The sequence below is a fragment of the Drosophila albomicans genome, chromosome 2L (assembly GCF_009650485.2).
Source record: "Drosophila albomicans strain 15112-1751.03 chromosome 2L, ASM965048v2, whole genome shotgun sequence".
Taxonomy (NCBI): Eukaryota; Metazoa; Arthropoda; class Insecta; order Diptera; family Drosophilidae; genus Drosophila; species Drosophila albomicans.
In genome coordinates this window covers 19,615,653-19,636,940 of record NC_047628.2, presented here as the reverse complement: position 1 = coordinate 19,636,940, position 21,288 = coordinate 19,615,653, and the positions used below count along the sequence as shown (strand labels likewise).

At 38.9% G+C, this 21,288-nt stretch overlaps 2 protein-coding genes across 3 annotated transcripts in view; one reads left to right on the top strand and one right to left on the bottom strand.

The window, feature by feature from the left end:
• The window catches only part of LOC117566230 (receptor-type tyrosine-protein phosphatase N2), a 42,817-nt gene that overhangs the window by 4,283 nt on the left and 17,246 nt on the right, over positions 1-21,288 (top strand). The window contains exons 1-2 of one of the 2 annotated variants that reach the window (XM_034245775.2): positions 1,465-1,786; positions 13,481-13,963. In XM_034245775.2, the coding sequence (XP_034101666.1) occupies positions 1,735-1,786; positions 13,481-13,963 (535 nt within the window). In that variant the 5' untranslated portion in view covers positions 1,465-1,734. Of the gene's footprint in view, positions 1-1,464; positions 1,787-13,480; positions 13,964-21,288 lie in introns of those variants that run through there. The other variant, XM_034245776.2, reaches the window with a different exon arrangement.
• On the bottom strand, positions 5,640-6,936 carry LOC127565262 (nascent polypeptide-associated complex subunit alpha). Its single transcript, XM_052003004.1, has 2 exons — positions 6,859-6,936; positions 5,640-6,767 (listed from the first exon to the last, which is right to left on the bottom strand). Exon 2 carries the CDS (start codon positions 6,704-6,706, stop codon positions 5,837-5,839), a length of 870 nt encoding a protein of 289 aa, XP_051858964.1. The 5' UTR covers positions 6,707-6,767; positions 6,859-6,936; the 3' UTR covers positions 5,640-5,836.

Genomic DNA, 21,288 nt, shown 5'->3' with positions numbered 1-21,288 from the left:
TGTTCTCTGCTTGAGGTAGGACGTGAATATAGCTCATTAAATCTAAATTTATATTAACTGCCCCAAGCTGTTGCCCGATTTTGTCCGTCGTTCCGCATTGCCATCCGTGTTTCCATTCATTATTTGATATTATTAATGGACATTAAGGCAACAGCAGTTGCCTGCAATTAATTTAAACTGTGCAAATATTAATCATAATCCGCGCACGTTTTCAATGTCCTGCCAGTGTCCTTTCACACACAAATACACACACACACACATGGATTGTTGTTGTCATATATAGAGTTTGAATGGCAACACAATGGCGTCATATGCACATCACGAAACCACAACAAAGTCGACGACGACGACAATCCATTAACTTAATGAGATTGCAAGTGACATTGTAAACTCTGGCCCCATCCTTTCTCTGCCTCCCGCCCCCACTTGACCCTCTTTGGGGAACAAACAGTGCAATGTCCCAAGTCACATAATAAATATGTGAGCCAAGTTCATTCATAAAAGGCGTCGGCAGCCGAAAAAAAACAACAACAACAACATGTTGTGGAGCGGAAAATAAATCAATGGGGAGAGATCCCTACGCAGGCGCCTCCAAAATACGAAAAATGCCTAAAAATAGCAACATCGTCAAATGAAGAGAGATATCACAAGACTTATAAAGAGCCGAACCGGAAGGGGGGCGGAGGAGCAGCCAAGCGCAGGGGCAGCTTAAACACACTGACTTGGCATTTTGGGTGAAAGGAAAAGTTGCAACAACATTTAGTTGAAGATGTCGCTAGTTGAAGGCAAATGTAAGCAAATACAAAGTCGCCATTAAGCAACGAGAGAGGAGAGAAGAGGGAGCAGGTCTTTAGGTAGCCAAGTCGAAGGGCAGCCAGAATATTCGTGCGCGAGCTATTTTTGGAAAGAAACGCACAGCGCGACAGCGAAAGAGACAGAGACAGCGACAGCGACACAGTGAGCGTGCTAGAGCGAGACAGTGCGCTGTGTGATTGCCTCACACTGGCGACAGGCGCCAGGCGATGGTAGGCGCCGTCTCCCTGTTTTGCCTCCGCCCACTACTCTGACTGTATTGCGTGCGTGGGCGTGAAAGCTGCTTTGTGCGAAACGAAACCGAAACACGAACACACACAAAAGCTCTTTTTGCGCGTGGGCGTCGCTGCCGACGCAACAGGAGCAGCGCAAACAACAGAAACAGCAGCGGCAGCAGCCGTGAAAGCTTTTGGCAAAGCAAAGCTTCACGCCTGCCATTACCCCAGGCCCCCAAAAAAAACAAATGTGAAACTGGAAGGCTGGAAGTGCGCTTCGTGTACAACTTCGTTGAACATCGTGACGTTCGTGTCTAGCGAACGTGCTTCGTCGGCACTTCGGCTGCGTTGTTCGTTGACTGTTTGTGTGCGCTACCTGATGCTTGAATTGCCCAAGTCGGGCATCGCAAAGCGAGGCGAGTTTAGTTCAACCTGGTGAGCGCAGCGAAGTGAACGCTGGGCAATGTGTTGAGCGGTTAAATAAGAAAAGTGCCTACCTACAACAAGTAGGAAAAATCCCAGCTAGTATTCTGCGGCAGTTCATTCAGCGATAAGCGTTCGAGCTGTCAAGCTCCCAAGCTCCTTCAGCTCCTCCAGCCAACCCAGCCAGTGTGGCCAGCTCTGTTGTCGTTGTCGCTGCTGTCTTCGTTCTGGTGCGTGGCAAGCCAAGTCCAACATATGGCAACAGCCAGCAGCACAAGCATCGATGCTAAAATGCAGGCCGCTTATCATGAGAACTGTGCGCACTTCCTCTGCTGGTAAGTCAATTGGAAAACTTAACCATAAAAATGCCTAGACACACACACGCGTTGCGAATGTGACTTGAAAAACTTTGCAATTTTGTTAAAATTTTTTTCACTGCTCACTCCCAACCCAAAAAAAAAAATGGTGTGTGTTTTTATAATTTGAAGCCAGGTTTCTTATTTCTTATTTTTTGGGCTGCTCTACAAAGTATGCAACACTTTTGCTTGATTACATTTTTATGTAAATTTCACGAAGGGTCGTCGCCATTTTGAATGATCTATTTAATGCGGCGCGTGAAAGTAGGCAATGAACTTTTTACACTCAGTTGAAAGAGTTCAATTTAATTGCATTTAATTAGAATATATTTGTTCAACAATGTGCTTGTGCCATATAAAAGCAATTAAAATGCAAATGGCAAATATTCTATAGTAGCTTTTGTTTGATAATTTGATTTATTTACCTTATATATACATATATGCATGTAGAGCGTTCGTTTGTTGGCTATTGTGAAATTGCTTGGAAATTGTGAAAATATGTTTATCAATCAAATTATTCATAAATTAATGATAAAATTACACATTCATTATGCATACATGCATAAAGAGGAAAAACTCAGTTTGCCCCCATTATGAAAACGCGAAATATCAATTTCCTGTTATCATCGCTGAATCGTGACACAGATAAGAAACTGCTATAGATACAGATACGGATAGAGATACAGATACAGATACACACAAAGGTAGTATGCAACTGTATCTGACAGTTACATGACGCAGCGCATGAAGGCGGGGGGTTCCTCCCGTCCCCTTCTCACCCCTTTTCCTTCCCCTCTACAATTCACCAACTGCGCAATTTGTTTTTCGGCGAAAATACATCGAAAGCTGATATCCAATTGATATGCAATTTGCAGCCTGTCTCGATTTTTCTCAGAAAAGGCTGGGATAGCAAAGATATATATATTTATATACATACATATATACAAGGACACATGCATGTCATCGGGTAATTTAACGAGATTATCAAAGAGAAAACGGAGCCATAAAATGACAAACAGGCAGACAATGTCTTTCATTATGCTGCATTGCAGGAAATGAATAAAATATTGCCGGAATCATTCATAAGAGTCTCGTGGAACTTGCAACTCTTTGACGTTGGCCAGCTGCAAGTTGCAAGTGGCCACAGCAACAGCAACAGGAGTTGCTGCAATAGTTTGCTTTTGCTCGCGGTGCTGTAAGCGGCTTTGACGTCGTCAAGCGGATTCAACTCAGTGCGCAGGAAGTGCACAATTTCCATGCAGTTTGCTCTCAAATTGAAAATATCCTTCACTCCCCTCCGCCTACTCTTTTGCATGCTTCTAATTTTGGCCAACAGAGTGTATGGGTATGTGTGTGTGTGTGTGTATGGCAACATCAGCATCATAAGCTGACTGAGAATTATGGTTATAAAAAGCGAGTTGCATAAATAAGCACGGCAAGCAACGTTTGCACATTATGAGATTTATCTCTTTTGCATGTTTGCCAATTTATAAAAGAACTTCAAGTGCAGGAGGCACTTGTAAGCAGCGCATATCTATATAGCTTTCTAATTTAATCGCAACTAAGTGAGAGTCCTTTTTGAGCAAACCCCTTTTTTAATTTTGAAATCAAATCAAAGCGAAGGTCGCAGAAAACTTTGAACGTAATACAATCATAACCAATTGCCACATCCACAGTTGGCGCTTATCTAATTGCTTTTGCACTTCACTCAGCTAGAACGGCAAACGGAAAAGGGAAAAGCCCTTTTTCACGCTGAGCTGCTTAAAAGGGAATTATGAAAAAAGAAAACAACAACAACAACAGCAGCAAAATAAATACAATAATAATGTAGGTTTTGTAAGTCAGATAAAAGCAATTTGTTATCCCTTAACTGAAGGGGAGCAAAAAAAAGGGAAAGAAGAGAAAAAACCGCTAAGGCGTCAGTTACACAAAGCAGAATCGAAAGGCAGCGAGAAATACGAGCTGGACTCCTAAATCATCTGGCAGGTGCCAACTCGAGATTTTGTCTGTCATTCTGTCTTTCCAAACTGTCTGTCTGTCTGTCCGTCCGTCTCTGTCTCGCTCTGTTTGCTCGGTCGAGTGCTCGATATTCACAATAATGGCGCCCCGAAGAGCTCTAAAGTGCAAGGTAACATCTGCGAGGTAAAAGCAACAGCCCAAAAATGGCAAAACGACTGCCAACACTTCAGCCTCAAGCCCCCCCCAGCTTCAAGTGCGACCTTTAGCCTCACAAACTTACGCGCCCTGTTTTGTGATTAGCTCTGAAGTATTACGAATGCTGTGGCTTCTTGCGTAAAGTGATGAACTGCGCGTCATGTGTTTAGCAGCCAACGGGGCGTATGAAAAACGCACACAAAACTGACAAAGAACTGGCAATCGAAATGCCAAAAGAATAGAGTGGGCTTAGTTTGCTGTTGGTTTCATGCTCAGCCGCACAACAAACTGACGGCAACAATCTGAGGCAACAGGACGCCGTCGTCGTCGTTGTGGCATGCGGCCAAATCCTTTGCGGATTTTGGTCAAGAAATGCGCAACGAAATCAAAATGAAAGCGTTGAAAAACTCCCAAGCAACTGGTCACCTTGAGACCACAACAACAAAAGAACTTTTTTGGGGCAGCAACTTAAAAGATTTCCACAAAAGTAACTTGCGGCCTCTGCAACTTTATAAACGGCTCCGAAAATATGCAAAAAGAAAAATAGAACGAAAAATGAGAGATGAAGGAAATTTCAAACCATAAAAGATACAGAAACTTGAAATTGTTTGCACAATGTTGTTGGCGTTGAAAATTACAGTCGTTAGTTGCAGGAGGCGGGGAAAGTGGCAGCTGCTTTTGTCTTTGTGGGCCCAGGTGATGGCCATAAGCTACTGCTGCTGCTGTTGGCCTCTTTTGGAAGCTGCTTGTCGACTGATTTTGTATTTCGAACGCGTCGAGCGATCACTGATTAAAACTCTTAATCAATTTCCGGTCCAATTTCAAAGTGGAAACAACAACTGAATACAAAGTTTGTTGCATTACGTTGTCATTTGTTTTTTCATTTTATTTTGCGCTTGTCTATTTTTGGTAATTTTCGCGCATGAAATTGTGGCACGTGGCACGTGCGAAGACCATGGAAGGCAGGATATGGAACGGAGAACTCAGAGAATGCTGACTGTTGCCACAATGCAAAACTAAAAGTCCTTTTTACGGCTGCTGACGACAGCTGCAAATTGAATGAAATTAAGCCGAAAGTTAGAGCCCGCCATTTATTAAGTGGCTTTACTTTCTCCCCTACTTTCTCTCTCTCTCTGGTTCTTTTTTGGTCGTGACAACTTGCGACGCGTTGGCGGCAACGTCAAAAGAAAACTCTACCGAACAAAAGCCATTTTAATTGAATGAATACTTACGCAGTAAGTCCTTTGAATGGAGTCCTGTTGACTGCGCACCTGGCAACAGCAACAGCCACAGTCACAGCATCAACATCAACCAACTGGAAAGATGATTATGCTGCCACAAACAAAAGCTTTGCGACTCGCAAATGATAAGAGCTAGAGAAAAACAAATACAAAAACTCTTCCATAGAAAGCAAATAGTACAACATAGTTGGACAGCTGACAGAAGTTGCAGCCAACCAACAGCAATAACAACGACAACAAACTGCAAAGAGATGACAGTGTCAAAAGTTGACAGATAAAACCTATACACAACTTGGACAGAGAGAAGTTAAATGAATTTCTTCTGATTCATATCTATGGCAAAGCTTGCTATTAATTAAGCATAATTGCTTTATGAATTTAAAATTTGTAATATGCAAGCACAGAAAATTCCAGGAGAGAAAAATTCCTAGAGTTTTATTGACTTGTTTCATAAACTGTTGTTTGCGAACTTTGTTTTTCATTTTTGTTATCATTTAATTCCATTCATTAAGACCGTAGCAAACATTTAAGCGCATATGCAAATTAAGTGTGCGCTCGAAAGTATGCTACACAAAAATTTATATTGGAATTTAATAAGGGCAGCTGCTGCTGTTGTTGTTGTCGTCGCTGTTGCTTATCCCACAGTTAGGTCCATGATGGCATTGACCACATCGCTGTTGTGCTTGATCAGCGCCTTGACAGCCTTTTGACGCGAACATTCCGCCTGCATTTGCACTAGTTCAATGTCCTTTTCATCCAGCTTACTATCGTCGACAACTTCGTCGTCATCATCTTCCTGCAGCTGCTTAGCAGCACTCAATTGATCGGTATCCTTTGATGGCGAATGCGAACGTATGCTCGAGTCGTTGAGATAACGTTCGGCTGCCTGGGCAGCGGCTGCATTCGAGGTGTCCTCGATGCGCACCTCACCGAAGCAGATCAGCGTTTTGGTGTTGGGGCACTTGAAGACCTCGGGATGATCGATAAAGAGCAGCACATTCTTCGCCTTGCGCATGGTCACACGCGACACGTTCTGCATCGGTTCGAGGTCGAGCTTCATCAATAGGCGACGTGCCTTCTTCTCGCCACGCGAACACTTTGAAATCGGCACGAAATCGGCATCGCGACCAGCTGAAGCAGCTCCTCCAATTGCAGCCACAGTTGCTTCCAACTCGTTGTCCTGCTCGTCTTGCACCACGGTGGCATCATCGTCGCTGTCACAGCTGTCTGTAGCCGATGAACCGGAACCCGATGAGGCGGCGGCAACTTTAGCTTTAGCTTTGTCCTCCTTCGTTTCCAAGTCTTTGGCCAACTTCATCAACTTTTGTATATTCGAGCGCATGTCACGAGAGTCTGCTTTCAATGCGCTCTTTTTATTATTTTCGCTGCTCTTGTTGTTGTTGTTGTCAGTCGCAGCGACTTCTTGCATGCCGACAGCAGCATCAGCAGCGGCAGCAGCTTTAGCGGCGGCTGCAGCCTTCTTCATCTTCTGTTTCTTGCCCATTTTTTTATTTTATTTTTTGCAGTTGTTTGAAATTAGTTTACGCTGTCACAAAGTTGACGGCCTGAAATTGGTTTTACATCAAGTTCAGCTAACAAATTTCTTTAAAAAATTGAATTTTTTGTTTTGTGAAAATATTATAATTTGAAACTTGCCTCTTTTTCATACGTGCTCAGCAAGCTTGCAATATTAAAAATGTAGCAGACTAAAGCTATTAAGTTGGCTGCACTTGACGACAGTGTTGAATTTCAGAGCAGTGTTGGTCAACACTCAATTAGTGATTAAGTTGACAAGGCTAGAAATACAGTTGGCAGTGCTGTGTAGAACATATCGATATTTTTGTGATCACCACAAAACCACTTTTACCACTTAACCACTTTTTTTTAGACTAAATTCATTTAAGCTTAAAGGCATTTGATGGGCAACTTTAGTTGATTCTCAATAAAAACATCGGCTAATTGAATTGAAAGTTTGGCAGCTGCTGCAGCTGGCAGCATCTCGTCAATTTTGTATGGCGAAATCCAATAAAATTTGCGGCTATCGCCAGAGCACATTTGATTGAAATTGATGATTGAAATTCAATGGACGAAACTCTCAGCCGAAAAATATATGCAAGAGAGGTGAAGCGGAGGAGGAGAGGCGGGAGTATGTGTGCGGTAAGCCAAAGTGGAAGTGAAACTGCTGCTGCTACTGCTGCTGCTGTTGTTGACAAAGTAGTGGGCGTGGATGGCAAAAAGGATAAAGGATATTCGAGGAGTAACCGAGGGAGCGAGGTGCAGTTAAGCACGCTGAGTGCAAATTTAAAACGCAACGCTTCGGGGCGCAATATGCGCGGACAAAAGCCAAACGGATGTGACTTGAAAGGCAATGTGGATTGGCAAGGGAATGTGTTGCAGCCGGCAGGACTGAGGAGGAGGCAATGTGGTGGCTTGTGAACGGAAGTGGAGCAAACAATGTACAAAAAGCCAAGGCTGCTGCTGCATTGCAGTCAGTTGACAAGCGCAACAAATGTATTTTAAAGTAATTTCCTTGAATTTTAATTGCAGCAAAGCTTGGCTGCCAACAAGGCGTGTGGCAGGAGTGTGGGCTCGCGTCGGGTCGAGTCGGGTTGTAATGGATTGCAATGGTTGCATGCAACGTCCGCCCAAAAATGCCACACAAACAAACGAGGTACTGACTGCACTTGCTGCTGCTGCTATTGCTGTGGCGTTTGCGGTTTTCTCTGGCAGCAGAAGTATTGCAAGATTTCCCAGAAACAAGTTGCACTTGCGGTTTCTGTTCACAACGTTACGACATGGGGGTGTCGGGGTTGGGGTCGAGGTAGGTGGGCCATAGAGACATAGCGAAAAACACGAGTGTCACAGCCTATCAGCATCTGGCTAAAAGCCGCGCTTTGCTGTTAACTTAATTAAAAATTGCCCTGCCCTATTAGCCTCGCTGCACTTTGCCGCACTTCACTCCACGTTACACTTGTTGCCACGGCATTTATAGACGGCTTTTAATTACCTGTAAAGGGTATGAATCGAGGTGGGGTAGATCGATTAGGGGAGTGGAAAGTGAATGACAGGAATCTATTTTAATAAAATCATGTTCAAACTAAAATGTTCAACACATATTTGGTACTATTCGTCTGATGAGGAATTTATTTTACTAAAATCATTTTGAAATAAATATTTGTAACTTTTTTTTATGCCACTCAAACTCCTTTTGATAAAAAATGAAAAATATTTTAATGAAATCATTTTATTCAAGAAGTATTTTTATTAGTCAAAGTATTGATTTTAATAAAATTATTTTATTTGATACATATTATTATATTTTAAAATAATCTGCTATTCGTGCGATATTTAAACATTTGTAATAAATATTTTGTACTATGCTTTGATGAGAAATTCATTTTATTCAATCAACTTTATTCAATACTTATTTTATTACTCAAAATACTTTGCTACTAAAATTGATTTAAATACAAATCATTTTTATTTAATACATATTTATATTATTCAAATTGAACAGCTGGAATCCAATTTAATAATATGATTTCCTTCAACAGTATTTTGCAAAATTTATTTCAGTTCTTTTTCCCATGTTCATCAAATTATTTTTGTTGTCAATACTTAATTATTCAACCCTTACTTGCATTTATTTTTAACATTAATTTATTGATGAGTTTTCTGATTTTGTTAAAATGAATCAACAATACTCTTGGATTAAATTGACTTTTCATTTTATTCCACATAAAGTTTATTCTTCGTTCCCTCAGTAATTATTCAATCCTTGCTTTAATTTGAATTGACGGCTGATTTACTGATGAGTTTTCTTATTGCAGTGAAATTAAAGAACAATTCTTTCGAATTAACACAAATTGACTGCTGAATGTTTTCACTTGAAAATTGCAGAGGGTTTCGCTGCAGACCAACAGAAATTGTTGGATACATTCTCACTTTGCTCTCATTATGCCATTCTCTTCGCCTCGAACATTTGTCTGCCATTTTTTTAGTGTGTGTGTGAGTTTTTTTTTGCACTCGCTGATGCGTTTTTAATTGTTGGGCATTTTTAATTAAAGTGCATGACAGAGAGAGGGCGGGGAGAGAGAGAGAGAATAAAAAGTGCAATTTTTAAAGTTTTGCGCAAGGTTGGTTTCTAATTAAGTTTGCATAAATTGCAGCGAAAAAAACAGTAGCAGCTAGTGAAGCAGATAAAAACGGAAAAGCAAAAGAAAAAAGCGGTTGCAAGAGGCGACAGTCACTTTAATTGAATCCGAGTGGGCAGCTAATCAAATATTCCGTTTACAGGCAATAAATTCATATTACTGGGTAATATTATAAAGAGCTTAAGTAAGTTTCCTTCGTTAGAATATCCGCCTTAACTTTTGCTTATGCCTTTCCTTCAGCTCAATGAAGTAAGCGGGAGCGTGGTTGGAAACTTCTAGGCCGGCACGTACGTTCGATGATTAATTATTCTGCCGCATATGTTGCAATATCATGCCGTTGTATCTCAGGCCTCGAGGCATCGAGGTCACCTAAAGGGCTTGTGTTCAACTTATTGAAGCTTGCTTTAGTTTTGTTCCTTGCTTGATGAAAAATGAAGACCACGACTTTTAGCTTTAGGATTCCATCGGGATGGCGATGGAATCGTAGCAGTCATTGGCGTCGTCGTCGTCGTCGTCTCGGGAGTAACTATGTCAAGGCAATAAAGTCCATTAGTGGAGTGAGAATGAGAGCAAGACATGTTGAGCAGCATGGGGCACATTAATCATGCAGCTTATGCGAAATGATTGAATACACATTATATTTTGATGCCTTCGGAAAAACAGTTTACAAAGGAGTCGAAGTCGAGTGCACACTACAAACAACACAACACAAGAATATTTGTAGGCCACAAGATGCTCGATCTCAATAGCAAATAGCAACAAATAGCAAACAGAATACACAAGTATTTTAATTACATTTAAAAAAAAAAACATTCGCAATTTCACAGTTCAGTGAATGGTAAATAAGTAACATATTGAACTGGATGACAAAGTTTATAATTGGAATTTCCTTGAAATTGTATTTTAATCAGGTCATCCATTTTAATCCGAATTAACTGAAATGTCAATGCAAAGATTGCCACACTTGCCACTCGAATTGTAAGTGCGTTATTCATTTGACAGCTTTTTTCCACGTGCAATGCATTACAATTAGATCGTATTGTCAATGCAAATTTCTGATTTTCGATCTGATTAACTCTAATGGAAAATAATTTGTATACCCGCTACTTATAGGGTAAAAGGGTATTATAACTTTGTGCTTGCACGAAATGTATGTAACATTCAGAATAAGGCATCTCCGACCACATAAGTATATATTTTCTTGTTCAGTATCTACAGTCGAGACGATATACCATACCAGACCATTTTAGTCTATCCGTCTGTCCGTACGTAAACCTAAAACCTGGATAGATTATATTTAAATACAAACATCCAATCGGGTCTTAGCTGCTTTGGTATATTTTGAATGTAGTACTAAATCCATATACTAAATTTAACCCTTGGTATATTCTTAGCATATTGGCGGTATGTTATGGTATATTGATATACTTTTAAAATTAATGTTTTGTTTTATTCCAAAAGAGTATCATGTATTTCACAGTCGAACACACTCGACTGTAGCTTCTTAAATAATGATAAATAATGTAGATTCTTTAGCTACATTTTCACCTCTATTTTAGTAAGCTTTATTGTCATTTAAAGGCATGCCTTGCCTCACTTGGTATCTCTTTTGTTTATTGAATAGTTTCGTTTCGTTTTATTTTATTTTGTCGTCGCTTTGCTTCTGCTCACTTTGTCTGTTGACAGGTAATTGCATTTTATTTTGTCTTTGTTTTTTTGTGTGGCCCTCGTCACACCTTGCTCAATATTTGGACACATTGTCCTTAAGCTGGCGCCAGATTTGTGTGTTTGTGTGCGTAACTGGGCGACAGTTGATGAGCTGTAGGCGTCAGGATATTGCACAGTCCTGTGCTTAGTGGTAATAAGAAATACAATGCGTAGTTCGAGACCCCGAGTCGAAAATATGTCAGCCTTAGCAAAGGACACAACAACGACAACAACAACAACGAGAAGAAGAAGATGGGGAAAAAAGGACCCCAGAGGAGCATTGAAATTGGAAGCAAAACCTAGCAGGGAGTTGTGCCACCTGCCGCAGCAGTCAAGCCATTGAAGCGGCAACGAAAATCAATTTCCTTTGGCAGAGCTCCGTGCGCAGTGGCGAAATGAAGCCTGACATTTATTACCATATAAACAGCAAGAATTATTTGTAAGGAGCGCGCACAAAGGGAGCCAAACTAAAAGCCAGGAAACTGCAGCACAACAAATACTGTAAACTTTACCATCCGCTCTCACACAGCTCGTCTCTTTCTTCTCTTTTAAACGTATCCGACTTCGTAGGATATGAGCTGATTCTGTGTATTGTGCATATCTGTGTGAAATATAATGAGTGTGTGGTTGTGTATGTGAGCCGGAAAGCCAAAAGTTGTTGCCGTCACAATAACCGTAAATGCAATTTTATACACAAAAGGCAGAAGTCAGCACACAGTGCACATTGGTGTAAAATAACTGCACAGACAAACAGCTGAAGTTTATTGAATCGTCAAAAAAATATGATAAATGATTATAATTGTAAAGTTTCGTCTTTTTTTCTGTTTTTTGGGCACGCATTTATCATGTTTTGTGGACAGCTGAGATCCTGTTTACACATCTTTTTTGACATAAATTGTGATGAAATGATAAACGCAGCTAATGATAAGCATCTTCAGCATCTTCTGCTATTTGTGTAGTACACAAGCTGAAGTGGAGCATTAGCTTAAAAAGGTTTACTTTGGCTGCTTGGCAAAATTGATGCAAACTGCTTCCAAAGTCGCTTTCTTTTTAGAACTGAAATGGGGTCATATTTAGAAAGAGTACAAGGAACATTATTATAAAAAACTTGAGAGAGTTTAGCGAAATGAAAGTCATTGAATTTAATTGCAAAGCGTTGAAGGAAGTTCATTTAGTATAATTTTTATTATTTCATATTTCTAATTACTAACTTAATTTATTCTGCCACTCAAATTTTTTTGAATTATTTTTTATTTATTTTTTTTACATAGTTCAAACAAAATTGTTCGTGAGAAACTTGAGAGAGTTAAATGGAATGATGGTCAGTTTAATTTCAAAGCGCTGAATGAAGTTTATATAATTAAATTTGAATTATTTTATATAATATTTTTAATTTGTCCTCGGTTTCATATTTTTTATTTTGTTGTCTAGTTCTCAAAAATAATTTAAACAACAAGACCTTTTGTAATAATAACTATAGTAGTTATGACTCCTGAGAATTTGGTTGCGATCAGATAAAAATTTTGGAAGTTATTAAAGAAATACTTTTGTATGGGCAAAAACGCCTACTTACTAGGGGTCTTAGTTGCTTTGGCCGACAATCTGGTACATTGTGCCGTCTAAGGTATATTTTGAATGCGGAACTACACCGATATTCCGCATATACTATTTGGTATATTTTTAGTATTTTTGCAGTATATTCGGTATATTTTGAGAATAATACCGCAAAATATATTGCTTTTATTTAAAATGGGTAGCGGGTATCTCACAGTCGAGTACACTCGACTAGCTTTCTTACTTGTTACTTTTTTAATTAATTCCAACACTCAAATTTGTCTTAATTTTTTTGAATTATTTTTTATTTTATTTTATATGATGAACAACGCGTTCTTTCCAGTGTATTTAAGTTTATTTGAATTATTTGATATATGTAAATATTTTTCTCATTTCGTCTCTCACTCAAAATGAGGTAAGATAGTAAAATTGATTTTAATTACTTTTTCAACATATGCTTTCGTTTCAGAAGACCAAAACAATATTTAAATTATTTCACATTATTTATTCGTAAACTGTTTTCAATCCCGTAATTTCTTCTTTTGTTAAATATAAAATAACATGCAACTCATGTTTTTTCAATAACTTTATGTAATACTCGGAGACAATCTCATTGAGTTGTTGGCGGAAAGGAAATGTTCCTTTCAATTTGAAATTTCTTAGAGATTTGATTTTTGTCTAGAAAGAGCTTCGGCAGATGTATGTTATGTACTTTACTAAAATTTATTAAACATAATTTATACAACCAAATTTATTTGGTAGGCTTCTCATCGGTAGTTCGTTCCACTGTATTCTTCTTGTTTTGGCAACTTGCCAATCGAAACTGTGTTTAATTTATGTTTGTTTACTTGCCTTGCTTGCAGGTGGGCCGATTATCATGGCAAGCAATGTACAACAACAGCAACAACAGCGGCGGCAACACACAACAACTAAAGTGCAACAGCAGCGGCAGCAGCAACAGCAGCGACAACGGCAGCAGACAGCAGCAGCAACAGTGGTGCAGCGACGGCAACAAGGAGAATGGTCTAGGCAGCGACTGCAACAACAACAACTGCAGCAGCAACAGCCTCAACAACACAATCTTATACGCAGCCAGCAGCAACAACTTGAGGCGACGCCGTCGACGTCGCAGCAGCAACAGCGTCGCCGTCGCCTACTGATCGAGAGATCGAGGAGACAGGTGAAGAAAGCGGAAAGCGGAAGCGGTGGCTGCGGCCGCATTTGCTGCAACCTGGATGCACTGAGGCAACCATTGAGGCAGCTGCAGTTCGGTTCTCTGTCGGCGCTACTGTTGCTGTTGTTGCTGGCCACACATGGAGATTCTGTTCAGGCGGAGGGCAATGTTGGTAAGTTCAACTTGACTCTGTTTTTTATAAATACACAATCTCTCTGGGGGTGAGGGGTGGGGGCGACTCCCCTGACCCGACAACAGCACACGTTGCATGTTCTCGTTATTGTTTTGGTCTTGTGGCAACAACATTTACAAGTTTAATTAAAACTTTCGACACAGGCGGCGGCAGTGAACGAACCCAGAACAGAAACAGAACCTGAAACCAAAACCAAAAACCGACAACCAAATCGAGATCGAGCGAAAGAGCGAGAGTTTTATGCACACCCTCAACACACACTTTGGCAATTGCCACCTTAACAAGATTTACAAGTGCAAATATGTTTTTAACTAGTTTATGTGTGCATGTCGTGCATATAAGCCAATTGCACACATTAGTGTGAGTGTGTGTGTGTGTGCGTGTTTTGACTTTCTGTTATGTCATAAAATGGCCGCCTCGTGTTTTGACCGGAAACAACAAACTGCGACGAGCTAAACGAGTTACCGCTGTTAAATCCAAAAAGCATGCATTGCAAATGCCCATAAATTGGACACACGGCGTCATCGAAAGCAATAGCCAGGGCTGGCGAACAGCAAGGGGTGCAAACTCATAATTCAATTATCGAGTCTATTATTTAGACGTGTTTATGTTTGGAATTTTTGCTGAGCAAGCAATTGGTTCGAGTCTTTGACTTTTATTTATGTGATTCAGAATAGACTTTTAATTGCATTTTGCAATAGTAATAGCACAAAATTTTAGTTTTTTTATCAAATCAGGTTGTCAATAACTTCACTTCTTCTTTTTTTTTTTTTATTCAGATGAAACTGGTAATTGATTCGGTTAGTTCAAGAAATTTTCTTTTTGTTCGATTCGATTTATTTGCAAACCAATTTTAATGTCAATATCAATTTTTAATATTTTATTTTGTCAGTCATATGGAGCTTTTATTTATATGCATAGAATATTATTTTTTTTAAAACAGATCAGACTGTTAATATTATTTTGTTTTTTTTTTATGTTCAGACAATATTGTATTTGTTTTGATTCAGACCAGACAGCTAATTGACTTTTGCTACAGTAATAACACAGTATATTTATTTTTGCTTCATATCAGTTGGTAATTTCATTCATTTTCTGTCATTTCACTTCATTGATGAATATTTTATTTTTATATTCAGATTAAAATGCGTATATTATTTTCTGTTAACTTTTTCGGCTCAGTTCATAAAATGTTCGTTTTTTTCGATTAGTCTTTTATTTATCTGCAAACAAATTTTATTCGTTAATTCAAAATAGACTGTCAATATAAATTTTTATTATATTGTGTTTTATTTGATCAGACTGTTCATATAATGTTCTGTCATTTTGTGCTCTCTATTATATTCAGCCAATTTTGTATTTGTATGTACAATAAAATATTATTTCTTTGATTCAGATTTCAGAGTGTTTTTATTTATATTTGTTATTTCTTTTTCTCAAGCAAATTCAGCAAATATCATTGCTCTTTTGTTTTTATCTTTTTTCAGCACAATAACTGCAATACTGATTGTTATTTATGATAGAAAATCATTTGACGTTCTATACATTTCACCAACTGTTTTTATGTGCATTTGATATGCACAACACAAATCAAAAATATTTTGATTGCGCCATTCAAATTAATGCTTTATTCAAGAGAGATTTGAATACTCTTACTCTTACTCTTCTTTAATATCATCTTAATTATTTCTCGACTAAATATTTGCTTCATAAATATTTTATTATGTAGATATCATAGAGCAGTCATGTCTTAATGTTACTTTGGATTTATGCACATTTTGCTGGTTTTTTGGTTTATTATTCATGGCCAGAGCAGAGCTCTTCAAATGGGTGGACAGCGTGTCTGTCACCTGTAGAACATCTCTTGGGCTCAACTGTACCATTTTTGCGCCATTAACAGCAGCAAGAGTGCAGTGCAAATGTAACTGAAACTGAAACTGTAACTGGAGTTGGAGTTGGAGCAGCAAAGTTGCTCCCCAAAGAGGCAACGCCTCAGTTGGTCATTGGTTGGAGTCATGGCAACAACTGTTGCTCCTGTGTGTTGCTGATTGAAATTTGCAGCGAACGTTGCGTTGCTTTGCGATGCGTTACGATGGACGTCAGCAATCAACCCACATACACACACATTTATATTGTATCTATGTGTGTGAGTTTGTGTTTGCGCATTTATGCATTGCCTTGTGCAAATATCAACAGGAGCTGGGTCCTGGGATTTATTGATTGCCAGCTGCCGTTGCCGTTGTTGTTGCCGTTGCCACTGTCGCCAGTCTGCAGTCTGCATGATGTTGCCCACGCATCCTGTTGCTGCCACTCCTTGGGCACACACAGTTACATAGATAAATGGCATGACACTGCATGCTGTTGCTGTTGCTGTTCGCACACAATGGTGCGCATTTTCGTTGTTGTTGTTGTTGTTGTTCCTGCTGTTGGCCGTGTCATGTATAAATTAGTAAGCAGACTGCATTATCAGGACAACGAGCAGTCATAGCAACAGCAGCAACATCACCAGCAGCAGCAGCAGCAGGAGCAACATCATCATTAGCAGCAGTAACTGACTCAAAGCAGCACTCAAGTTGCAACTTTCAGCTGCTTGCATCATAAAATTTAATTAACAGCTGCATGTGAAGTCTCCGTCTTTGTTAGTTATTCCATATTCACATTGAACTTTTACTTCAGGCCAAACGCATAACTGCCTCAACAAAAACAGCAACTACGACAGCAACTTTATTAAACTGACGGCATTCAAAGGCCAAAACTTTATCTGTCTGCTGCTGTTGCTGCTGCATTTATTCATTTCATTTGAAAAACAAATATTTGCACTCAGTTTGAAAGCAGCTCAGCAGCTTTTGTTGCTGTTGTTGTTGTCCATATTTTGCAATGCGGTGCATTTAATGAAATTCTAGCCAATGGGCTTGCTACTATTCTGTCCTGCACAATTGAAACCTAGATCTAAATTCAAATTCGAATTCAAATCGCAAAATTGTAATCGAAAAGCACAAAAACTACATTTCCATTTTCCATTTCGTTTCCCTTTTTCGCTTTTTATATATATGTATATATTTACGATTTTTGCACATTTTCACAATCGAGGAAATGATTTAGTCATGAATTATTAATATCGCAAGTCGCCAAATGTTTTGAAAATAAATGCAGCGTTAATGGAATTCGCTTGTTTTGCATTTGTCACATTGCGTATACGCCATGCTAAACTTTTCCCCAACTACGACAAATTGAAAACCAGTTACGGATTTAAAACTCTTTTACCACATGTGTGTGGGTGTGTGTGTGTGTGTAGAAGACTTTGTGTGTTTGGTTTTGGGTTTTTGTAGCAACTTTTGTTTGGCTTCTCCTCCTCTTTTTTTGATGGGCAAAGAGATTAGCAAATGCGGCACACAAGAGTAATTTTCAAATTGCATTGTTGCAACATTTTTATTGTTCTATTCTTAATAGCTCGCTTCCTGTAGTCTGATTGATTTTTAGGAAATTTTTAATAGCTGAAATTCGAGTGGAAAAAGCAATTTTCTCAAAGCATAGAAGCTCAGTAGAAATTCAAATTAAGACTACAGACTTATTTTCTTATGCTTGTTAGTCAGCTACAATATCGGATTAAAGTTGTGCTTTCAACGCAAAGATTTTAATACTTTTCCACGCATAACTATGAAACTTAATCATGGTTGAGCTTAAAGTTTTGTAAAAGTTGGATTTAAGTGCTAAGCAAATGTTGAAACATCAAATACAAAATGTATTTCAATTAATCTACGGAAATTGTTGCCTTCCTTAATTGCAAATTTCTCAATCGATAGTTTAATTAAATCGTTGCACAATTTTAGTGCAACGCTTTTGTTCAAAATTCCATCAGACTTTTTTTTTCTTTTTCGGGCGCAATACAAAATGCAGGCGGCCAAGTTTAACTTTTTGGCCAAGTGTACTTGGCGCTATTTGAAAAGTTCTGGCGCTTTGTTGGCAAACTAAAAAGCTAGTTAAAAGTCTGCTTAATAGTTAGATGAGTGCCGCATTATCTGGGCTTTTGCAATTGTGTTGTTGTTGTTGCCAGTTGTTGCTGGTTTTTGTTGCCTTCTAAGCGCCGCAACTTTGTGCCGTGCAAAATGCAACAGTTTTGTGGCAAAGTTGCTGAGTCCATTGTCGGTAATTGCGGCACTTAAAATGGTGCGCCATGCGGTTGCAGGTGAGACAAGGTTTCTCGTTTTTTTGGGGAATGGCATTTTAGTTGCACTTCCTTTTTTTCGGCACTCCTTTTGGCCCACTTTACGAGTAAATTTAGCGGCGGTCCATAGAGCAAAGTAATGACAAAAAGCTGTGACTATTTTCAGTTTCACAGTTTTCGCTGTGTTTTCTTCTTGAGGTGTGCACTCGAGTGCAAGAGTCTGCGAAACGACGCTTTTCCGACTGGCGCAACTGCTCTTCAATGGTATCAGCAGCAGCTGGATAGCAATATGTTTACTTCCACTTCCTCCCAAGCACAATGCACAAGCTGCTCTTTTCTCCTTGCGCCTGGGGGTATGTAACGTATTTTGTGCGGAATAAGAGAAGACTTAAAACATAGAGAAGAAGCAGCAACAACAGACAGCACAATTTGTTCCAAGTCATTTGAGCGTAGGGCGCAAATTAAGTGCATTTTCATTAGTTACAAGTTGTTACATTTAATAAATTAAATTGCCGTGGCATGCAGCAACAGAAGCAGAAGCAGCAGCAGCAACTCGAGGCGCCTCAACTTGTTTCAGCTGCAATTATTTTTCTCTGCTCGCTTCGCAGTTGTGCAGTTAGTTGGAAATGGAAACTTTCCGTTTTTTTCGACCATGTTACCCAGCGGCCATCATCTCTAAAGCACTTCACAAGATAGAAACACACACACTCTAGAGAGAGACAGAGAGAGGCAGATGTGGCAGGCGCAACCAGTCATCCATGCCTTTTGCTTGAAGCAAGCGCTTTTTTTATACCCGCTACCGATAAGGGTAGAAGGGTATTATAGTGTTGTGCCGGCAGGAAATGTAACAGGCAGAGGAAGGCATATCCAGCCCTATAAAGTATATATATAAATATATATATGTATATATATATTCTTGATCAGCGTCATCTGTCGAAAGCTGTCAGTCTGTCCGCAAATTACGCCTGCTGGAATTGGGTTTTAGCTGATTTTGGTGTCAATATTGTATATTTTGACCTCTTTGGTATATTTCCAAAGTAGTACATCAACGATATACCAAATATGGCTTTCGGTGTATTTGAAGTATTTTTGCGGTATATTAATTTGGCTGACAATCTGGAATATTTTACTCTCAATGGTATACCTGGAATGTAATTCTATATCAATATACTAAATGTAACATTTAATATATTTGTAGTATTTTTGGGGTATATATATTTGGCACATTTTAAGAATTAGAGCACACATTTTTTTCTTTTATTCAAAATGATTAGCGGGTATCTCACAGTCGAGCACATTTGATTGTAGCTTTCTTACTTTTGCTTTTTTTGTGGGTTGAAGTGGTTGTTACCTGGCGCTGGGGAATAAAAAACGCAGCTGAAAGAGACGCCCAAAAATATGTTCGAATTCTCTAATTAAAAAGAGACAAAACTAAGAGATGCGCTGCCCAAATAAAACTGCTTTCTCCAGGCAAATATTTAATGAGTATAGTTGCAAACGTAGCAAAAACTTTGTAGCACATTGGCACATGTTATGAATGGCGAAGCGAACGAGTTTTGAGGTCGAAGCCAAAACATTTTGACAGCAAAGTTTGCTCAAGTCTTTCGACGTGGAACAAATGCACCAAAAAGTTGGAGCTCAAGTTGAAGTCGAAGTTGAAGCTATCTGGAGTGTAATAAATAACTCAGCATAAAGCATATGGTAGATGTCAACTGGGCTTTATTGCCCTGGCGACTATTTCAATTTCCATAGATTGTTTGTCAAAGTTGTTGGACAACTTTGTTGTGTCAGCAATATATATTTATCACAACAAATATTTGAGTATTTGAGTTTATATATAGTAATAAACTACAAGTTTTTTTTTTTGCTTTTGATTGCTGCAATTTAATTGATGAAGTTGTTAGTTTGTTTGTTATTAAAGTGATATCATTACAGCTATTTGAAGTCGCATTCGGTATCTGTTGAAAGCCATAACAATTCAATTATGTGGCTTCATAAAGCTGAACATTACGTAGAAGGACATGCTCCTTGCGCCTGCTCTATTATTAGTGAAGACGAGGATATCATGAGCAGCTACTCAGACATTGGCTGCCAAGTTAATTAAACTTTGAGAATGCCAGGCTCCAACATCAAGATGAAAATGTAATTAAGAGATAAAAATGAAGCAATGAGAGCAGACATGTGTGTCTGTTGTGTGTGTGTATGATTGGGTGTGTGGGGCTCCGCCCACCTGTATTATATTGGGGTCATTCTCGCAACTATTATTGAGATAAATACGCTTAAGCTGACAGCCGCGCATTGAATTCACAATGAGCCAATTTTAGAGGCCTATACAGAAATAGACAAACGACCATTCAGACTTCACATTATGTGTGTGTGAGTGGATGATGACACATATCCATTGTCTGAATTCAATCAATCGAGAGCTAATCAAAATTGAAAGATAATCAACGACAACGTCGGCGATGGCCACACAAAGCGTTGCTAATGACTAATAACTGTAATCATCATAAAGATTCATATAATATAAAATACGCATATATGTATACAATAATAAGAGAACGGAACGTTCAAATTACCGAGGGCCATGCCATAAAAATTAACGTGCCATCGTAAATATTTGCTGCAAGGATTCCCTCCAAATTCCACATATGGATCCATATGTGTACACACATAAGTATATGAGAAAAATACTACAGTGAAGTGCAAATATGCGTAAAATTGCGCATATATTTCGCCCACACACACATACAAACACATTTGGCATATTAAAAACAAAAATGTCGCGACCAACAAAAGAAAAGCATGAGAAATAGCAGAAGGCAGAAAACGAAAGGAAGCAAGAATTTGGCAAATGCTAACGTATCAATTGTATGCGAGAGAAAAGTCCAGGGAAATACCCTGGCAATGAATTACGAATTTCGAATTCATATTAGAGATAGTTTTGTTTCCTATTTTCATAAATATAAATGAGAATGAAAATGAGAAATTGTGCTCGAAGTGATTTCCTCAGAGATTTAATGCGCAGCCAGAAAGTAGGCAACAGTTTTTAATACAGAAATATGTGAAGTGAAAGCGAACTTCATTTAATTTTCTAGCATTTTCTGTTATTTATTTCTTTATTAATATTTATTTGCAC